Source organism: Loxodonta africana, chromosome 9 (genome assembly GCF_030014295.1).
Source record: "Loxodonta africana isolate mLoxAfr1 chromosome 9, mLoxAfr1.hap2, whole genome shotgun sequence".
NCBI classification, from domain to species: Eukaryota; Metazoa; Chordata; class Mammalia; order Proboscidea; family Elephantidae; genus Loxodonta; species Loxodonta africana.
Genome location: NC_087350.1, coordinates 51725753 through 51746987, shown reverse-complemented (window position 1 = coordinate 51746987; position 21235 = coordinate 51725753). Strand labels below are relative to the sequence as shown.

Below are 21235 nucleotides of genomic sequence, written 5' to 3'. Positions count from 1 at the left end.
ATCACCTGACAGTGGAGAGCACAGCCTGCTTCCATGCTTGGCCCCTGATAATAGGAAGATCCCAGTGGTAGATGATCTTAGGAGCCCAAGGGCATGGGGCTAAAGACAGAGCTCCTCAAGGACAGACACCACATGCGATTCCTCTCCTTATCTCCTACTATGCCTGACACAGAGCAGGTGCTCAGAAGATGTTTAAGGAATGTTAAAATGTCTCTAGCTTAACATCATGAGAAATGGTAGGTGAGATTATCAGTCATTTAGCAAATTGCAGTTGCTCAATAAATCAAAACCAGAAGCTGTTTCTAAAAGATATCGAGATTCCAAATTCTACAAGCTGCAGATGACAAAATCAGATGGTCACACCCGGAACTCAGAATGTTACAAGATCAAGCTGACACCTGTTTCACAGGGTTAGAGGCATTTGGATTTCTCCTCTGAACCTAAACATCAGGAAACTGATAAAATGAAGAGTACAGAAAGAATTTAAGATTACTAACTTTAAAAACAGGCCATTTTTAAGTCCACTCATTTCAACCAAGGATCATCCTATATAGAACAGTTGTAGAAAATGTTGTGTGTCTTGGGAAAGTTGTTAGCTTTCCAATTTAAGAGCTGTTGTTGTTGTTAGGTGCCACTGAGTCAGTTCTGACTCATAGCGACCCTTTGTAAAAGAGATTGAAACACATCTGGTCCTGCACCATCCTTACATCATTGCTATGTTTGAGCCCATTGCTGCAGCCACTGTGTCAAACCATTTCCTTGAGGGTCTTCTTTTTCCCTGACTCTTTACTTTACCAAGCCTGATGTCTCTCTCCAGGTACTGGTCCCTCCTAATAACATGTTCAAAGTACATGAGAAGTCTCGCCATTCTTGACTTTAATGAACATTCTGGTTATACTGCTTGCAAGACAGATTTTTTTGTCCTTCTGGCAGTCCATGGTATATTCAATATTCTTTGTCAGCACCATAACTCAAAGGCATCAATTCTTCTTTGGTGCTCCTTATTTACTGTTCAGCTTTTGCATGCATATGAGGCAACTGAAAATACCATGGCTTGGACACCTTAGTCCTCAAAGTAACATCTTTGCTTTTCAACACTTTTAAAGAGGTCTTTTGCAGCAGATTTGCCCAATATAGTATGTCGTTTGATTTCTTGATTGCTGCTTCCATGGGCTTTGATTGTGGATCCAAGTAAAATAAATCCTTGACAACTTCAATCTTTTCTCCATTTACCATGATGTTGCTTACTGGTCCAGTTGTGAGGATTTTTGTTTTCTTTATTTTGAAGTGTAACCTTTACTGAAGGCTGTAGTCTCTGATCTTCATTAGTAAGTGCTTTAAGTCCTCTTCACTTTCAGCAAGCAAGGTTGTATCATCTGCATATTGCAGGTTGTTAATGAGTCTTCCTCTAATCCTGATGCTGCGTTCTTCTACATTTAGTCCAGCTTCTTGAATTATTTGCTCAGCATACAGATTGAGTAAGTATGGTGAAAAGATACAACCCTGACACACACCCTTCCTGATTTTAAAGCACACAATATCTCCTTGTTCTGTTCTAACAACTGCTTCTTGGTCTAAGAGCTAGATTCTTTTATTTCATTACAAGCCACCTCTGTATCATTAGAAAATAAGTAGTGCCATTATTCAAATGGTGTTGTGGTTTTTGTTTGTTTTTGATTTGCACTTATCCTCAAATGAAAAACTCACTATAAGATCAGCAAAAAGTTTTAAAATTCTGCGGAGACTCTGTAAGTTACCCTTCTAAAGGTATAAGAAAAACCTTTAATCATAAACTTCAGCTATGTTCAAGTTGTGTTTACTACATTTAGTGGAGAAAAGAGTTTTAGCATAAATTATCAAAAATCAAAGAACCCAAAAGGTGGTATTCTAGACAGGTGCCAGGCATGTGATATAGAAAGAAGGAAGAGAACAAAGCATATCCTGTTTTTTTTTTTTTGGTAGTCAACATGTAGTGCTGTGTGTCTGCGTGGCGGGGGGAGGGGTGGGCAATCTTTCTTTAAGTCATTTCTCTTTTATTTTGGTGAATCTCATCCTACCTCTTATTTTTGGGCTGTCATCTGGGGAAAAAATAGGGGGAAAAAAAAAGCCCACAACATGGAGTCAAATAGAGTGCCTTTCCCTCAGAGAAATATCATCCAATCGAGGGGAAGCTTCTCTTTCCTATTTTTTTTTTTTTTAAGTTTTCAGCCACCTACTAGCTAGAGTAATTAGCCTAAGTTATTAAAAAAAAAAAAAAAAAAAGCCTAAGTTATTAGCCAGGGCAAAAGCTTTCATGCCAAGATTTGACACTTCAAAACATCAAAGCAACTAAAACTGCCAGAGAAAAGCTTTAGGTACTGAAGCAGAGACAGAAGGGTATGGTATGGTAAACTAAGCAAGGCCTATAGCACCATGCGTGAGGAAAGAAGAGCCTTTTCTTTAACACAGAAAAGAAAAAGGCAGGTTTATACTGGGAGTGATAACACTTCATTTAAAAACAGGGACTACAAGCATGCTGCCACTCCATTCTGTAACCAGGACAGACATTACTAACTGGTCATGGAGTCAGCCCAGAGCCTGATGATCCTCCTAACATGTAACCACTATCAATGGGCAAGAAAAATCTATTTGTCTCTTCAGGTTTACAATAAGTGGATATTTATATTTCTTTAAAAATATTTCCAAGATCATAATTTAGTTTTCACTAATGGATTTACACTATTGCTTTAATAAAGAATCCTTTTTCTAAAAGAAAGAAAGCGCAACTAAACATATAGCCACGAGTACCTATTGGTTAGGTATTCATACACAGAGAAGAGACTATGGAACCATTCAGGTAGTAGTAGTTAATGGAACTTTAGGAACAAATCCAAACTTAGAAAACAACGGTAAACTCAGGGTGATTAAAAGTCATACTATAATCACTGCCACCATCACTTATTTAGTGTTTACTATCTGCCAAGCACTGTTCTAAGTGCTTCACATATATTTAACTCATCTAATTTTCACAACAGCCTTATAAGGAAGGTAACCTTATTGCCAGTATTTTACAGATGAGGAAGCTAAGATCCCAAGATGCTAAGAAACTTGTCCAAGGTCATAGAGTCAGAGGCAAAGCTAGGATATTAACCCAGCTCCTGAGTCTGTGCTCTTAGCTCTCATGAAACTGCCTCTGTGCTATGATCTGTTTTAATATGACAATTACTAAAGTTTTCACTATGTGCACACATCATGCCCCCAAGCAATTTAAACTATAGCCAGAAAGATCAAAATGCAAACAACCAACTTCAATGCAAAAGCATTATGAAAGAGGTGTTATAATAGAGGTTCAAGTGTGTTAGCATGTAAAGAAAGAATCATTAATTCTGCCTGGGGCAAGAATCAGGCCTGCTTCACAGAGACAGACCCATCAGGGCAGGGGCTAGAAGGAAAAAAACAGATAAGCTGCTAGTTCTCTTCCCTGTTGGAAGCCCAGCGAGAAGGTAATGGTGGGTCAAATGAATACAGTAGCTTCTTGGGTCACTCAAGCTCTATGTAGTGATGACTGTGGAGACTTGAAACAAGATATAACAATTTAGTCAATGACTATGTGACTAATTCAAAGTGGGCGGATATAGAAAAGCTAGTACTAGTTGCCATGACTATTTTCTGTTGCTTGGATTCATTCACCACCCACTGTCACCAGTTATGCTAATTAAAACTTTAGAACCCTTCCAGGATGTCTGTCATCCTCCTTGCTTCTCAAAGTCAAATCAGGTTTTATTGCCCCACAAGGGTGCGGTTCAGCATCAACTAACAATTTACTGAATAGGACTGAGTACTATAAGGTCCCTGGTTGGCATGAGTAATTTGTACTTGGCCACTATCCAAAAGGTTGGCAGTTTGAATCCACCCAACGGCGCTGTGAAAGAAAGCCCTGGTGATCTACTTCAGAAAAGATTACAGTCATTGAAAACTCTACGGTGCACGGATTTATTCTGAAAAATATGACATTGCCATTGAGTCAGAACTGACTTGACAGCAATGGTTTGTTTGTTTTTCTTATTGAGTACTATGTACCCAGCGGAAACCCTGGTGGAGTAGTGGCTAAGAGCTACAGCTGCTAACCAAAAAGTTGGCAGTTCGAATCCACCAGGTGCTCCTTAGAAGCCCTATGGGGCAGTTCTACTCTGTCCTATAGGGTGACTATGAGTCGGAACTGACTGGATGGCAATGGGTTTGGTTTTACGTGCCCAGCAGTGGGCTACATTCTTTCATATCTATGATCACTGGATCCTTTCGACAACCCTGAGGTAGGTATTAATGCTATCCCCATTACACAGAAAAGGGCAGAGAGGCTCAGAGAGGTCAAATAAACTTGCACAAGGCCACAGGGTTAGAAAGTGGCACTGGGAAAATTAAATACATGGCAGAGGCAGAAACTGAACAAAACCATACTAATTTGAAGTTTGGCACTCTCTCCTCCATCCTGTTGTCCTTTTTCTTTGGGAAAGGGTACAATCAGCAGGGCTGTCTGACCTACCTAGCTGGTAGACTCTGTATAAATATCAAGGTAGCAGGAGAAAAAAAAAAAAAGAATTTTAATAATATCTGTACCAACTAGTCCCCTGCACAGCCTAATCTCACATCATACTAGCTTGGGTAACCAAAGTAACCAAACTTTCGGCCTGCAGTAACAACAGAGGAAATTATGAGTCCTTGTTCCAGCTGACTTAGCAGATAGTTGGTGGTCAAATTTCTTCAATGAAAGCCACAGAAATGTCTGCCAAAGTGGGTCTATTTATATTGCTTTTCAAGAATACTAAGATGGCAGTGACTTGAAAATTACCCACTAGTACTTCCTTGATGGAAATTTAATTCAGGAGAGTCTTATTTAAAAAAACAAAAACTATCAGTCCTACAATCTAAAGAATATACAATTTACTTCACAAATTTACCACATTATTAAAATAATAAAACATGATTTTCTACCATGTTTTTAAGTGAAATGACTAAAAAGCACAAAAAGAAACATTACCTCTCCAGATCTATTTATTTATACACATACCCAAAATTACACTGGTGGACTCCATCAGTACCCAACATACTGAGAGTTCAGTTAGATTATACTTAGCTTTGTCCTTTGCCAGACTAGTAAAGGCCAAAATCAAAGTTCTCTCAAAGAGAACTATGAAAACAAGGAATTTTTTAAGGGTAGTCTGTACTTAACAATGTTTTCCAAACAAACTTCATTAGTCTTTATTATGTAATCTAAAAAGGAAAATGAGTCTAATGATACAAAGTAATAACAACCAAAGAATAAATATTATTTGTGTTTTGGAGAACCATCTATTGAATAGTTTCCCTAATCTAAATGTTTATCAATCATTTGGGCAACCTTAAAAAATATACATTCTGTGGTGATGCCTAAGAACCTGTAATTTTCAACAAGTTCTCTGGGTGGTTCTAAAACAACTAATCCACAGATAAATACTTCGGAATCACTAGCAGCAGCACATCTACACAGAACTGCCAGAAATTCAAACCAGATTCAGAAGAGGACCTGGAACAAGAAATATCATTGCTCATGTCAGATGGATCCTGGCTGAAAGCAGAGAATACCAGAAAGATGTTTACCTGTGTTTTAGGGACTACACAAAGGCATTCGACTGCGTGGGTCATAACAAATGATGGATAATATTTTGAAGAACGAGAATTCCAGAACATTTAATTGTGCTCATGAGGAACCTGTACCTAGAAAAAGAGGCAGTCATTCAAACAGAACAAGGGGTTACTGCATGGTTTAAAGTCAGTAAAGGTGTGCATCAGGGTTGTATCCTTTCACCATACTTATTCAATCTGCACGCTGAGCAAGTGATCTGAGAAGCTGGACTATATGAAGAAGAATGTGACATCAGGATTGGAGGAAGACTCATTAACAAACTGTGATATGTAGATGACACAACCTTGCTTGCTAAAAGTGGAGAGGACTTGAAGCACTTACTGATAAAGATCAAAGACTACAGCCTTCAGTACAGATTACAGCTCAACGTAAAACAAAAATCCTCACAGCTGGACCAATAAGGAACATCACGATAAATGGAAAAACGATGGAAGTTGTCAAGGATTTCATTTTACTTGGATCCACAAAAAATGCTCATGGAAGCAGCAGTCAAGAAATCAAAGGACTTATTGCTTTCGGCAAATCTGCTGCAAAAGACCTCTTTAAAGTGTTAAAAAGCAAACAGGTCACTTTGAGGACTAAGGTCTGTCTGACCTAAGCCACGGTGTTTTCAATTGCCTCATAGGCATGTGAAAGCTGGACAATGAATAAGGAAGACAGAAGAAGAACTGATGCCTTGTTAAGTATGGTGTTGGTAAAAAATACTGAATATACCACAGACTACCAGAAGAATGAACAAATCTGTTTAGAAGAAGTACAGTCAGAATGCTCATTAGAAGCAAAAATGGGAGACTTTGTCTTGCTTACTTTGGACATGTTATCAGGAAGGACCAGTCCCTGGAGAAGGACATCATGCTTTGTAAAGTAGAAAGTCAGCAAAAAAGAGGAAGACCCCTGTTATGGATTGAATTGTGTCCCCTAAAATTATGTCAACTTGGCTAGGCCGTGATTCCCAGTTTAGTGTGACTGTCCACCATTTTGTCATCTGATAGTATTTTCCTCTGTGTTGTAAATCCTGCCTCTATGATGTTAATGAGGCAGAATTAGAGGTAGTTATGTTAATGAGGCAAGACTCAATCTACAAAGTTAGGCTGTCTTCCACCCCCACCCCCATTCAGCTCAGTAATGAGGCTGCTCCTGAGGTTCACCCTTCAGCCAAAGATTGAACAGTCCTGTGGAACAAAACAAGACTAAAGGGACACATTGGCCCTGGGGCAGGGACTGGAAGGTAGGAGGGAACAGGACAGCTGGTAATAGGGAATGCAGGGTTGAGAAAAGAAAGTGTTGACATGTAGTGGGATTGTTAACCAATGTCATACAACAGTGTGTGTACTGTTTGATGAGAAACTAGTCTGTTCTGTATACCTTCATCTAAAGTTCAAAAAAAATAAATAAAAATACCACTGAAAGGAAAAAAACAAAACAAAACAAAGTTAGGCTGTGTCTTCAATCTCTTGAGATATAAAAGATGGAAGTGAGCAAAGAGACATGGGGACCTCACGCCACCAAGAAACAAGAGCCAGCACATCTTTGGACCCAGGGTTCCTGTACTGAGAAGCTCCTCAAACAGAAAAGATTGATGACAAGGACCTTCCCCCAGAGCTGACTGAGAGAGGAAGCCTTCCCCTGGAGCTGACACCCTGAATTCGGACTTCTAGTCTCATAGGCTCATTAGAAGCAAAAATGGGAGACTTTGTCTCGCTTACTTTGGACATGTTATCAGGAAGGACCAGTCCCTAGAGAAGGACATCATGCTTTGTAAAGTAGAAAGTCAGCAAAAAAGAGGAAGACCCCTGTTATGGATTGAATTGTGCCCCCTAAAATTATGTCAACTTGGCTAGGCCGTGATTCCCAGTTTAGTGTGACTGTCCACCATTTTGTCATCTGATAGTATTTTCCTCTGTGTTGTAAATTCTGCCTCATTAACATCATAGGCTGTGAGAGAATACATCTCTTTGTTAAAGCCATTCACTTGTGGTATTTCTGTTACAGCAACGCTAGACGACTAAGACAACCCTCAATGAGATGGACTGACACAGTGGCTATAAGGATGGGCTCAAATACAGCAACAATTGTTAGGATGATGGCACAGGACTGGGCAGTGTTTCGTTCTCTTGTACACAGGGTCACTATGAGTCGGAATCGACTCGATGGCACTAACAAGAACAATCTGAATCCTGTGCCTAGTCCAAACAGGTGCTCAGTGTTTGTCAAAGCAATGGGAGAAGAGGCAGGAAAGCTACCAGCTAATAGGGAAACTTCTGTTGGATAAAGCCATATAAATTTTATTACAAATTAAACTATTGATGTTCTATATTATAGTCTTTATGATATCTGAAGATTCTTCATTCTAGCTGAAGTACGTGAAAAAGAGAAAACCAACTCTCGCATAATTAAAAGAAGAACATAGTTCAAAAAGCGGTTAACTGTATTTACACAGAAAAACCACACAAATAAAACATACCAATCTTTTTTCCTACTTCCTGTCAATGGTAATTCCTTTCACTGATTTATTTTAAATAGTTTCTAATATTCTCCGAGCCACAATAAAATTTTACGTAACGGAGATTAAAGAGGCTACGCTACTTGAAAATTTGGCAGGAGATTCTGTATTTCATGCCACTTGATTGCATTTTTTTTTTTTAATTTTATTTATTTTGTTGCTGTTGTTGAAAATATACAAAGCAAAATATACACCAATTCAACACTTTCTACATGTACAATTTAGTGACATTAATTACATTCTTCAAGCTGCGCAACCATTCTCACCCTCCTCTTCTGAGTTGCTCCTTCCTCATTAACATAAACTCACTGCTTTCTAAGGTTCCTATCTAATTTTTCGAGTTGCTGCTGTTAATTTGATCCCATATAGATAGTTCTTAAAAGAGCATAATGTTCAAGGCAGATTTTTTTTTAACAGGTTAAGCTAAGCTATTACTGGGTTTTAAGGTGACTTCAGGAGTATTTTTGGTTTAAGGTTTAAAGATTATATGGGCACAATAGTTTCAAGGGTTCAGCCACCCACCATGGCTCCAGAAAGTCTAGAGTCCATGAGAATTTATAATTCTGTTCTGCATTTTCCCCCTTTTGATCAGGAATCTTTGATCAAAATGGTAGCAGGCACCATCCAGTTCTTCTAGTCTCACGGCAAAGGAGGCAGTTGTTCATAGAGGCAATGAGCCACACATTCCATTTCCTCCCTCTATTCCTGACTCTCCTTCCTCTGTTGCGCCACGTGAATAGCAACCAACTGTTGTGCCTTGGATGGCTGCTTGCAAGCTTTTAAGGCCCCAGATACTACACAACGAACTAGGAGGTAGAACAGAAGCATTGAACATGTTATTAGCCCAATTAACTGGGATGTCCCATGAAACCATGACCCTAAACCTCTAAACCAAAGAACCAAACCCCATGAGCTGTGTGGTTGTACATAAGCACCCGAGGCAGCTACTTATATGCAGCTACTTTGTCATTAATACATATATGAAACAACTTTTGCCAATTCAACTTTTTATAGGCATACAACTTATCGACAGCAAATTCAGTAATCAGCTGTGTAACCGTACACTTAATCAATGTGATTTTTCCATTACTTTTACTCTTCCCCCTTTCTCCCTTGTACCCTGGTAACCACTAATAAACTTTAGTGTCTATATATTTGCCTTTTCTTGTCTTTTTATATAAGTGAGTTTATACAATATTTGTCCTTTTGTGATTGGCTTATTTCACTCAGCATAATGTCTTCAAGCTCCATCCATACTGCAGCATGTATCTAGACTTCATTCTCCTACCGGCTGAGCTGTATTCCATTGTATGTATGTACCACATTTTGTTTATTCATTCATCTGTTGATGGTCATTTAGGTTATTGTGAATAGTGCTGCAATGAGCATTGGTGTACAAGTCTCTTTTTCAGTCTCTGCTTTCAAATCTTTTGGGTATATACCGAGGAGTGGAATTGCTGGGTTATAGGATAGTTCCATTTTTAATTTTTGAGAAACCACCACACTGTTTTCCACGATGGATAAAGGTTGCAACTTCCAGACAGCCTTGCCAATGTTTGTTATTTTCTCGTTTTTTTATATTACCCATCCTAGTGGGAATGAAATGGTATCTCATTGTGGTTTGATTTGCATCTCTCTGATGGCTACCACTTGACTGTATTTTGTTAAGGATTTCCCTCTTCACCAAATGGGTTAGTTTTCTTCTCACTTCTTTAAAGAAACTTCATAGGTTGTTAGTGTGAACTAGGTTACTCTCTCTCTTTTTTTAACACATAAAAGATGAACAAACAAATCATTTGATTATTTATTTTTTGAATAGAACACTAAATTTAGTCTTAGAGCTTTCTGTTTGGTAAGTTTCCAGTTCCAAGGTCTTGGCTTCTCTTGAGCACAGTTTGAAACAAAATAACGCAGTTTGTTCCTGTGGCTGGAACATGCAGAGTGGAGTGTGCAGGCAAAGAGGCCCTGGCTCTGGTCCAATATTTCAAACCCATCTTAAACCGCTACTCTCATCTCTGCTTCAAGGGCTGCGGATAAGCAAACAGGATTAGTTATTTCTGGTCCAGAAGAACTAGAAAAGCTTTACACACATCTTTCAGGTAGCCAACCCACTTCACAGGCTGGCATAGTCATGCCCAGGTGGAATTCAGAAGGAAAGAAGTAAAAATGAAGCCACATCTGGAAAATTCCCTAGTCCACAAGTTGGCTCTTCCTTAGGTCACAAGAGCAGATGGTGCCAAGACAGTGGATGCTGTTAGTGAGGGTGGGTGGGACAGGACGGGGACAACACTGGGAAGGTATTCACCCCTTCACTTGTATACTGAGCATCTACTAAGGGCCAGACCAGAGGGGTACTGGTAGGAAGACAGAAGTATCACCCACTACTCTTCAGGACACCCGTGCCCAGGTCCTGTCAAGTCCCACATTCTCTGGGACTAATTTTTGTTTACCTAGTTAGAAAGAAACTGATAGGGAGAAGATATTAGGTTTTCCACTACCCCCGACCCCGACCCACAGAAAAGTAGTTCTTTTCACAGTTAGAAGTAGCATAAATAATTGGGTATGGAGGCTCAATTAATTAGATAATGATGGTCTTACCACTAAACCACGCTTCCTTCCTAAGAACTGGTTTTAAAAAGCATTTGCTGAATATAACAAATATACATTCTTTTGGAAAATAAATATGCCTTTGTAGCCAGACCCTGAGTGGTGCAAATGGTTAATGTGCATAGCTGCTGACTGAAAGGCTGGAGGTTTGAGTCTACCCATAAAAAAAAAAGAAAAAAAGAAAGGCCTTGTGATCTACTTCCAAAAATCAGCCATCGAAAACTCTATGGAGCACAGTTCTACTCTGGCACACATGGGGTCACCATGAGTCAGAGTCAATTTGATATCAACTTATTGTTTTTTTGGTCACCATTTAACCAGACGTTATTACGTTTACAACTTCTTGCAGTACCTCTAAATTATGGGGGGGAGGGGGGGATTAGGGCCAAGATAAACAGTGAGTGGAAGGAAAGTCAGTACATAAACCCAGTGAGCTACAGTGAGTTAGTGTCATGGATTGAATTGTGTCCCCCAAAAAATATTCGTCAACTTGGTTAGGCCATGATTCCCAGTATAGTATAGTTGTCCTCTATTTTGTGATTATAATTTTATGTTGAGAGGATTAGGGTGGGATTGTAATGCCACCCTTACTCAGGTCACCTCCCTGATTCAAGGTAAAGGGAATTTCCCTGGGGTGTGGCCTGCACAACTTTTTATGTCTCAAGAGATGAAAGGGAAGCAAGCAGAGAGTTGGGGACCTCATACCACCAAGAAAGCAGCATCAGAAGCAGAGCGCATCCTTTGGACCTGGGATCCCTACACCTGAGAAGCTCCTCGACCATGGGAAGATGGAGGACAAGGACCTTCCTCCAGAGCCGACAGAGAGAGAGAGCCTTTCCCTGGAGCTGATGTCTTGAATTTGGACTTTTAGCCTACTTTACTGTGAGGAAATAAATTTCTCTTTGTTAAAGCCATCCACTTGTGGTATTTCTGTTATGGCAGCACTAGATGACTAACACAGTTAGGGAAGCCCTGCCCTGGGAACACAGCAACGCTGTGCTCCAGGCAGTGCTACAGTGCAAGTATGGCTGGGAGACAGCTAAGTCTAACATGTGCAGACAGAATGCAAAATTAATCTGAGCAGTGTTCAGGGAGATGAAGCTTTGGTTGGGGAGGTCTGGAGGTGGGAGGTACGCCAGTTAGAAAGTCACATAGCAGTCTTCTGTTTCTAGAGCCAGGCACGTAGAAAGTATTCACTAAATCCTAGACATGCATTCAGCGGCAAAGGACGGGCTGAGGTTCTCTCTGTCACTTTAGATCTATGTTCAACAGAATCACTCCAAGAATATTTCTCTGGCTATAAGCATCAAACAACTCATGACAAATGGGTTTTAATCTCATTTATATTGCTCATCTTAGATAAGGTACTTCAGCTTGCTCATCTGCAAGAGGAAAATAAAACCAGCTAGCTCTTAGGGTTGCTGCAAGAACTAATAATTAAAAAAAATATATATATATATAATATATATATATATACGGCAATAGCAGTGCCTGGCACGTGGTAGGTGATGCAAAAAGATTAATTGTAAAAGAATTAAAGAAAGGTATAGGGAAGAACTGGGCTTTTTCAGGCACAAAACTTTCCTACAAGGTATTAAGCCTAAATCTAAGTACTAACGGTGTCCTACACACGCATTCCACAGATGCTGTCAAAGCTCCTCTTTCATAGTCTTGAAGCTATCTACAAGCTACTCAAGAAACTCTTCTTAATTTGGTTCAGTGTATCTTTTAGGCTCTTTATAAGAATTTTTAAATTCCCTCAGTGGGATGGATATTCCTAACAAGGGGCTTCTAGCTCTCGTGACAGTTTCCACAGAAAGGGAACTAAAAATAGCTTGAGCAGTGGCACCCAATAAACATAACCTGGTCCCCAAGGCAACTACTTTGAAGGGATTAAGATTCATTGATTAGTGTGTATAATTCCTGTGCGTCTCTCCCTTTTCTGAAGCCACAGCCTCCCTTTCCCTGACCTGTTTGCATGTCCATCTTTCCCATGGGCTACAACGTGACCTTGGGTAAGTTGCTCCATCTCTCTGTGTGGATGGGCTCTTCTGTAAAATGGGAATAATACCAATCTTCTAGCAGTGCTGATGCAATTACATATTATCTCTACAAAGGTCTTATTTTAGCCCTACCTGCTGTCCACAGGAGTTACCAGAAAGCAAGCTCTGATACGAACACAAGGAAGAAAAAAGGGGCCTCTGTGCTACAGAAATCATACTGAAGCATTTATATTAGAGAACAAGAGTTAGTTAAGCCTTCCCTATCCATCACTTATAAAGAAAAACAATCAATATACATTAACCGAACAAAGAGAAGAAAAACCATATTTTTCTTATACAAAATATCATAGTGTTATTGACCGAAAAACCCTGAAATGTGTATTACCTAACTCTGAACTAAATATTGCTGTTTGTCTCTATTGACGCACAGTCATTTTTACAGAAGACAGCACTCTGGAGTGTTCAACAGCTTTTATCTTTCAGGTGCTTGATGGCTTTGAGGAGCATTAAGCCTACATCTTATCAAACAAAATTGAGAAGAATGTGGCTTGTCAAGGTATTACAGGTCACATCTGGATTTGTCAAGAGAGGGTCACCAGAGAACCTCAGGCTAAAATTGCCTTTGCATCCACCCCTGCAATCTAAAAGATAATGATGAACCACCACTGAGAAATTAAAGGACAATTGGAAAACTTTTTAATTCTGAAATTGGAAACGTCCTAAAAAAAAGGCTTAAGTAAAACTGATGTCTGCTCAGCTAGTTTTTTCTCATAGAAATTGCACATAACTTATCAGGAGCCCTGGTGGCTCAGTGGTTAAGAGCTCAGCTCCTAACCAAAAGGTTGACAGTTCAAATCCATCAGCGGCTCCTTGGAAACCCTATGGGGCAGTTCTACTCTGTTGTATAGGGTCACTATGAGTCAGCCTCCACTTGATGGCAACAGGTTTTGGTTTTGATCACCATGTACCAATTGCATGTGAGATATAAAGAGAGCCCCCTAAAAAGATTTCTATCATCAAGCAGTAAAATTTAGGATTCAGATAAGAATCAACTATTTGTTTAAAAAAAAAAAACAACTGTTTTTTTAAAAGTCCAAGTGATACATGTTTATAGCTTAAAAACAAACCAATAGTACTAAAGACTTATATTGAAAGCAGCAATCCATATAGTAATTCTCCTCTCCCCTGAATCAAGGGAATCACATTTAACACAGAATTTACCTCCTTATTTCTAATGAACTGTTTCCTGATTTTCACATTTCAAACACTACAATGTGACCTCTAATTGGCACTGGGTAATGTACACGTTATTAGTTTATTACCAGACATATATACAGTGCTTGCTATGTGCCAGGCCCTGTTCTAAGAGCTTTCTTTATAAGTGCACTAACTCATTGTTTTAATTTTACTTGACCTAGAAGTCACTGGTGAAGTGCAAATAGGTTGTTTTTGTAAAGAGGTGGGAGCTATATCCCATCAGAAGACCAAGGAAAGGATGAGAAGGCAGAAATTAGGCAGTAAATAGAGGAAACTCTCTTGAGGAATGTTGTTATAAAGGGGAGAAGTGGAATGCTAGAGGGGTGTGGGTGAAGGACGTTTTATTTATTTATTTTAATTTGAGGATACAGTATCATATTAGAAGGGCTCTTAAGAATGTGCCAGTAAACCAAAGAACCAAACCTGTTGCCATCAAGTCGATTCTGACTCATAGCGTGACCCTATAGGTTAGAGTACAACTGCCCCATAGGGTTTCCAAGGAGCACCTGGTGGATTTGAACTGCAGACCTTTTGGTTAGCAGCTATAATGCTTAACCACTAAGCCACCAGCTTTCCACAAAGAAGAAAAAATAACAATGTAAGTAAGAAGAGCTCGTTGCTGGAGCAATTTCCACTAAAGTGTCATTTCTCAAGAAGACATTGGTTGGCCATCTGATCTAAAATTGCAGTCCCTGCTACCTCACCACTCCCCATCTGGTCTCCTTTGCTGCTTTATTTTATTTCTTAGTGCTTATCATTAGATACTTTACTTGTTTATTGCCTCTCCTACTAGAATGCAAGCTCCATGAGGATACGGATTTTTGCCTGTTTCGTTCTCAGTATCCCCAGTGCCTACAACAGTGACACATAATATTTATTAGATGAGCAAAGTAAATGAATGAAGTTAGGCAGACAAGCAAAGTGAGTCGCTCTAGATAGGACAGACAGTGCACCCACAAGAGAAAATGATAGCATAGGAAACGATACAAGGTTGATAGATATGGTGGGGGGTTGTGATGTTCTCTTCTAAGGGCTTTCGTTGAATAATATAGAACTTTAGGTTAGAAATCATTTTTCCTTAGAAGTTTATGACACTGTTTCATTGCCTTTTGGTTTTTAGAATTACTGTTGCAAAGTCTGATACGATTTTGATTCTTAGCCATTGTAAGAACTACTGTATCTCTATACCTAATATTTAAAATTATATGATAAAATGGCTTGGTATCTTCTTAACTTTCTAAAAATTCTGAAACATATGCACATATATGCAACTTTCAAAGAAAAAAATTTTAAGAATCCAAAACATACCACCTAGCTCAGGGGTAGGTAAACTAAACTATAATAAAGCTTTGTTGGAACACAGCCACATTCATTAGTTTACCTTTTGTAAAGCAAAAGGTCAGGGTTGAGTAGCTGCAACAGAGATTATACAGCCTGCAAAGCCATACTTACTATCTGGCCCTTTACAGGAAAGCGCTGCACCCTGACCTAGTTTAAGGCAGAAAACAGTGGAAACGTAATACAGTGCTTTTGAAGTCTGCTCTGAGTGCCTCTTCTCAACTATACTCCTTACCCTCCCTAAGAGAAAACCACCACCTAAATTTTGTGTTAATTGTTTCTTTTTTTTTCTTTGAAGTTTGTATAATTACTAATTACTTGATTACTAATGTAGCTGAACATCTTTCTCATATATTTATTGGCCATTTGGGCTGATACCATTTCTATAAATTGAATGACCTTATTAAATTTTTTTATATCTTCTTGAGTCACTTTTAGTAGATGAAATTTTTCTGTCAATTTCACCAAAGTTCTCAAACACTGGTAAAAAGCTGATAATAGCATTTTCTTACTATTTTCAAATTTCTGCTGCATCTGCTCTTTGTGTGTGTAGATTTATTTCTTTATTTCATTTTAGTTTAGGGAAGGAGCAGAGATGATTTTGTGTGCTTAATTCACTATATTTACCTGGACAAATTCACTACATTTATCTGAACAAAATCATATGAAAGATATATTCTTCCTTATCTATAAAATGGAGGTAAATAACAGAGTCTACCACAAACTGTTGTCATGAGGATTAAAACAATTAATAGATGCAAAGCGTTTAGGACAGTGCTTGGCACATATTAAGGGCTCAAAAATAATATGGTTCCATTATAGGTAGTTCTCTCACACTGAGATGATATTTTATTTTTGTTTGACTACAGTGTAATAATTCAAAGCAACAGTAACTGGTTATGGACTAGACTCTTTCCAATGTACGCTCATTCCATTTGGCCCTATAGCGGCAATGATAAATCTGGGTAGCAATACTCTCATTCTGAAAAGTCAGTTTAGGTATTCAAGCCCTGAGATTATCAAATACACTTGTGGATTAAAATAAAATACAAAACAAAGCAATGGCATAGCACATAGTAGGTGATCAAAAAATTGTGAGTTCTTAACAAGAAGCTAACAATAACCAATGAAATAATAAAATAATGATTATGATTAAAAAAAAACAAAGAAAACTTTAATGGCCTCACAACATTTTCATTATTTAAAAAACAAAACAAACCCATTGCCGTCGAGTCGATTCCGATTCCGACTCATAGCGACTCTATGGGACAGAGTAGAACTGCCCCACAGCGTTTCCAAGGAGCACCTGGTGGGTTCAAACTGCCGACCTTTTTGGTTAGCAGCCATAGCTCTTAAGAACTACACCACCAGGGTTTCCACTTTCATTACTCCCCTCCCCCAGTGCCGTCGAGTCAATTCCAACTCAGAGCGACCCCATAGGACAGAGTAGGACTGCCCGATAGAGTTTCCAAGGAGCGCCTGGCGGATTCGAACTGCCGACCCTTTGGTTAGCAGCCGTAGCACCTGTTATTCATAGGTAACACACTGCTGATTATATCCACCGGGCCTTTATTAAGGTAATTCCCACTATAAGAAGGTTCTTCTACCTCTCTACCCATTGCATCTACGTCTCTAAGTCTTGGGCATATAAATGGCCATCATTTACTAAATCTTTTTTTTTTTTCCTTGATGGCTATTTAGAGAATGCCAGCCATTCCATTCCCAGTTAATTTCTGTATGTAAGTTTCACCCCGGAAGAAAAAAAAATTGTAAACAGATATTAAACTTTAATTAATAATATATATACTTAATGATTTAGGGAGGAGTTTTTATACCAATGTGGTGGTGCAGTGGTTAAGAGCTCAGCTGCTAACTAAAAGGTCAGCAGTTCAAATCCACCAGCCGCTTACTGGAAACCCTATGAGATAGTTCTACTCTGTCCTATAGGGTCGCTATGAGTCTGAATCGACTCGACAGCAATGAGTTTGGTTTTCGTTTTTTGTTTTTAATACAGGTGTCAGGGAGCCTTGGTGGAGCAGTGGTTAAGTGCTTGGCTACTATAGGTTGGTGGTTCAAACTCACCATTTCACAGAAGAAAGATGTGGCAGTCACTGCCATAAAGATTTACCACCTTGGAAACCTTATGGGGCAGTTCTATATGGTCTTTGTCCTGTAGGATAGCTGTGAGTCAGAACTGACTCGATGGCACTGGGTCTGGTTTTGAGGTACAATGATGTCAGTAAGCCCTGGTGGTACAGTGGTTAAGTGCTCGGCTGCTAAGCAAAAGGTCAGTGGTTTGAACCCACCAGTTGCTCCACAGGAGAAAGACGTAGTGCTCTGTTTCTGTAAAGATTTACAGCATTGAAAAGTCTATGGGGCAGTTCTACTCTGTCCTATAGTGTCACTATGAGTCAGAATCAACTCAACGGCAATGTGTTTGTTTTTTTTTTGTTGTTTGTCTGTTTTATGCTGATGTCTGCAATTCACTTTGAAATGCATTATAAAATAAGATGAATTGATGGACGGTACAAGTATAGGTGAGACAAATACGTGATAAAGCAAGCACAGTAAAATGTTAATGGTAGAATCTAGATGAAGTGTATGGATGTCCACTGTAAAACGCTTTCAATTTTCTGTAATGTTTGACAATTTTCATTATAAAATATAGGCGAAATATAGATTCCTTTACAAAGCAAGAAAAAAACTAAAATAAAAAATATGAAAAATATTTATATTATACATATTGCAAAACTTATTATAATAAATAATTCATTCCAATTTATAAGGAAAACATCAAAACCCCTATAAGATAAATGGGAAGAGATATTAAAACACAAGTGAAATAAACCTACGCAAAAGTATTCACAGTTATCGGTAATCAAAGAAATTCAAATGAAAGCAAACCTGAAATACCATTTTGTATCTATTTTATCAGCAAAATTAAAACACACGTGAATGAACATGCACACAGTTACAGCAAGGTTGCAGTGAAAATGAGTCAGTCATACACAGCCGGCAGCATTCATTGCCCACAAGCACAGCCTGTTTGGGAAGCAATCTGGCAGCACATTAAGTCATAGTGCTGGTCAAGTCCTCTGACCTAGTAGTCCCATTCCTTAAAATGTGAACTACATAAGTGAAAAGAAGCTAAAAGGTGTTCACTGCAGTATTAACTATTAAAGGAATAAACCATGAACAACATAAATGGCCATCAAGAGAAAAAAAGATTTAGTAAATGATGACTGTGATGGATTGAATTCTGTTCCCAGAAAATATGTACTGAAATCCTAACCCTTATACCTGTAAATATGACCCTGTTTGGAAACAGGGTTTTTCTTTTTGTTATGTTAACGAGGTCATTACCAGAGCAGGGAGGGTCCTAAATGTAATCATTTTTGAATTATAAAAAGAGTAGAACAGAGAGACACACAGGCGGAAGACAGATGCCAAGGAATGACAAGGAACTCCTGGGGCTACTGGCAAAAAAGGACCCTCCCCTAAAGTCAATGCCCTGATATGGACTTCTAACCTCCAAAACTGTCAAGACAATAAATTCCTATTCTTTATACTCACTTATGGTACTTTGTGTTGAAGCAGCACTAGATAACTAAGACAATGACACGTCAGTATAATGGAATATGATATAAACATTTTCAAATGACAATGATGGAAGCTTATGGGGACATATATAAAACACTTTAACACATGATCAAGTGGACTCTTTACAAATGATTGTGAGACTGTACGAATAAATGAAATGTACATTGGCACCATAAAGGAACATGAACAATTAATGAAAATGACATGTTATATATGAGGGAACTGTGGCTGATTTCTTTTTCTAAAATTTTCTTCAATCTGCCGATACATCTTTCGATTAAAATAAAATCATTAAAAAGCCCGACTCACAGACTGTCTACTCACAGTGCTGAGCTTGCTGCAAATGATGAGTATCCGGCGTTCGTAGAGCATACTGGCGTACAGATGCAACATGTTGTTTACATCCACAGCCACAAAATATTCTGTCAGGTTTCTCTAGGAGGAAGAAGAAGGGAAGGTTTGTGGCTGATTTTGTTTGTTCTCATTACAAATGAGTATCTAATAAAAGCATGAGACACAGAAAATAATCAGAAAGAATACTTTCTTCTTTCGCTGTCTATTCTTTCTAACATGACAGGCTGAGTATCAGTCATGTATAAAGTCATGAAATGTAAAGTGAGAAGGGCCCTTTGAACAAAGCAGCCTGGGCAATTACATCTTTGGGTGCTGATTACAGTTTACAGCATGAAGTCATCTCAAGCACCGTGTATGTGCATCACACCAGTTCTGCAGGGTAAGCAGGACAGGAATTCTGCGGTCTTACAAATGAGGAAACCAAGGCTCGGAGAGATTTGCCAAGATCAACCAGTCTAATAAATGATGAAGACAGGACTGTGGCTCAGATCTTCTTCTGATCCCAGGTCCCGGAGCCTTCCCAATGTACTGTGCTGTACATCTAAGCAAAAGAAAAGTACCCAAGCACCAAAATGCTTCTGGCACAGAGCCTATTTCTGTCCAATAGATCCTACCGCGAAAGCCACGCAAGCTCCCCCTCCTGCCATCACTGCCAGTTTACATGCTCTAAAACAGCTTGGCCAGAATTAAAGCAATTTCAGAGATGTACAATTTCCAGGATTTCACTCAAAAAGCAAAAGGAGAGAAGAAGAAGTAAAAGACAAGCAGCAGCAAGTTGTGACAAAGCAGTGTTTTAACTAGCTTTTTTCTATAGCCTGGGCTTTAGTCTTCTAATTAGTACTACAGATTGGTACTCTTCAGATTTCGGGGAAAAAAATGTAATGTGTTTCATTTCTGCACCCCTTTCTACACCCACCTGACTTTAATAATACACATGAATATGCTAATTTCTTCAGTGTTATAGGTTTTCAATGTCACACAATACAATCCTCTGAAAATGAAGGAGGTTGGGGAGGGAAGGAATGCTATTGCCAGGGGTTTCAGTGTATAATGAATACAGATCCGTAACCCACAAACTCAAGTAAACCAGGTGGATTTTATATGCAAAGTAGCACAAAGTGCTTTTCAACAATATTATGGGTTGGGAATAACAATAGGCATTTATCTTATGATTTATTATGGTTTGACTGTAGTACCAGGTTAACCATTGACCTTTATAAATAAAGAGTGAGTGAATTAAGAGCTCCACATATTGATTGCCTAACAAGTGCTAGTCACTGTATGTGTAATCTTTGTATGTGTAATCTTACGCAATCTTCACAAAAATCCAAAGAAATGCAGTCTTGGAGAGGGTCAGTAACGGGTGAGATCAGAATCTGGACTCAAATCTGATCCCACAGCTATACACTTTCCCTTACATGTCACTGTCCCTCTTAAATATTTTTAAACATCTACAATGTACAAGGCTTTACATGTATTATTTTAGTTCATCTTGAAACCACACCTTAAGCTAGGTATTATTAGCCCTATATGCAGATGGGGGAAACCCTGGTGGTGTAGTGGTTAAGTGCTACAGCTGTTAACCAAGAGGTCTGCAGTTCAAATCCACCAGGCGCTCCTTGGAGACTCTATGGGGCAGTTCTACTCTGTCCTATAGGGTCGCTATGAGTCAGAATCGACTCGACGGCAGTAGGTATACAGATGGGACCTCGTGATGCAGTGGTTAAACACTCAGCTGCTAACTCAAAGGTCGGTGGTTCGAACCCACCAGCTGTTCCATGGAAGAAGAATGTGGCAGTCTGCTTCTGTAAAGACTTACAGCCTTGGAAACCCTATAGGGCAGTTCTACTCTGTCTTATAGGATCAGTATGAGTTGGAGGGCACTGGGTTTGATACAGATAAGAAAACAGG

The 21235-nt window shown here is 39.0% G+C and overlaps 1 protein-coding gene across 26 annotated transcripts in view; it reads right to left on the bottom strand.

Moving 5' to 3' along the window:
- Positions 1-21235, bottom strand: part of DENND1A (DENN domain containing 1A) — a 566188-nt gene that overhangs the window by 266417 nt on the left and 278536 nt on the right. For 24 of the 26 annotated variants that reach the window (XR_010323028.1, XR_010323031.1, XR_010323027.1 and 21 more), the window contains one exon: positions 19295-19405. Coding sequence is in view for 21 of the 26 variants with exons in the window: in XM_064291468.1 (XP_064147538.1) it covers positions 19295-19405 (111 nt within the window). In the remaining 5 variants the exon portion in view is untranslated. The remainder of the gene's footprint in view (positions 1-19294; positions 19406-21235) is intronic. The other 2 variants (XM_064291469.1, XM_064291470.1) reach the window with 1 other exon arrangement.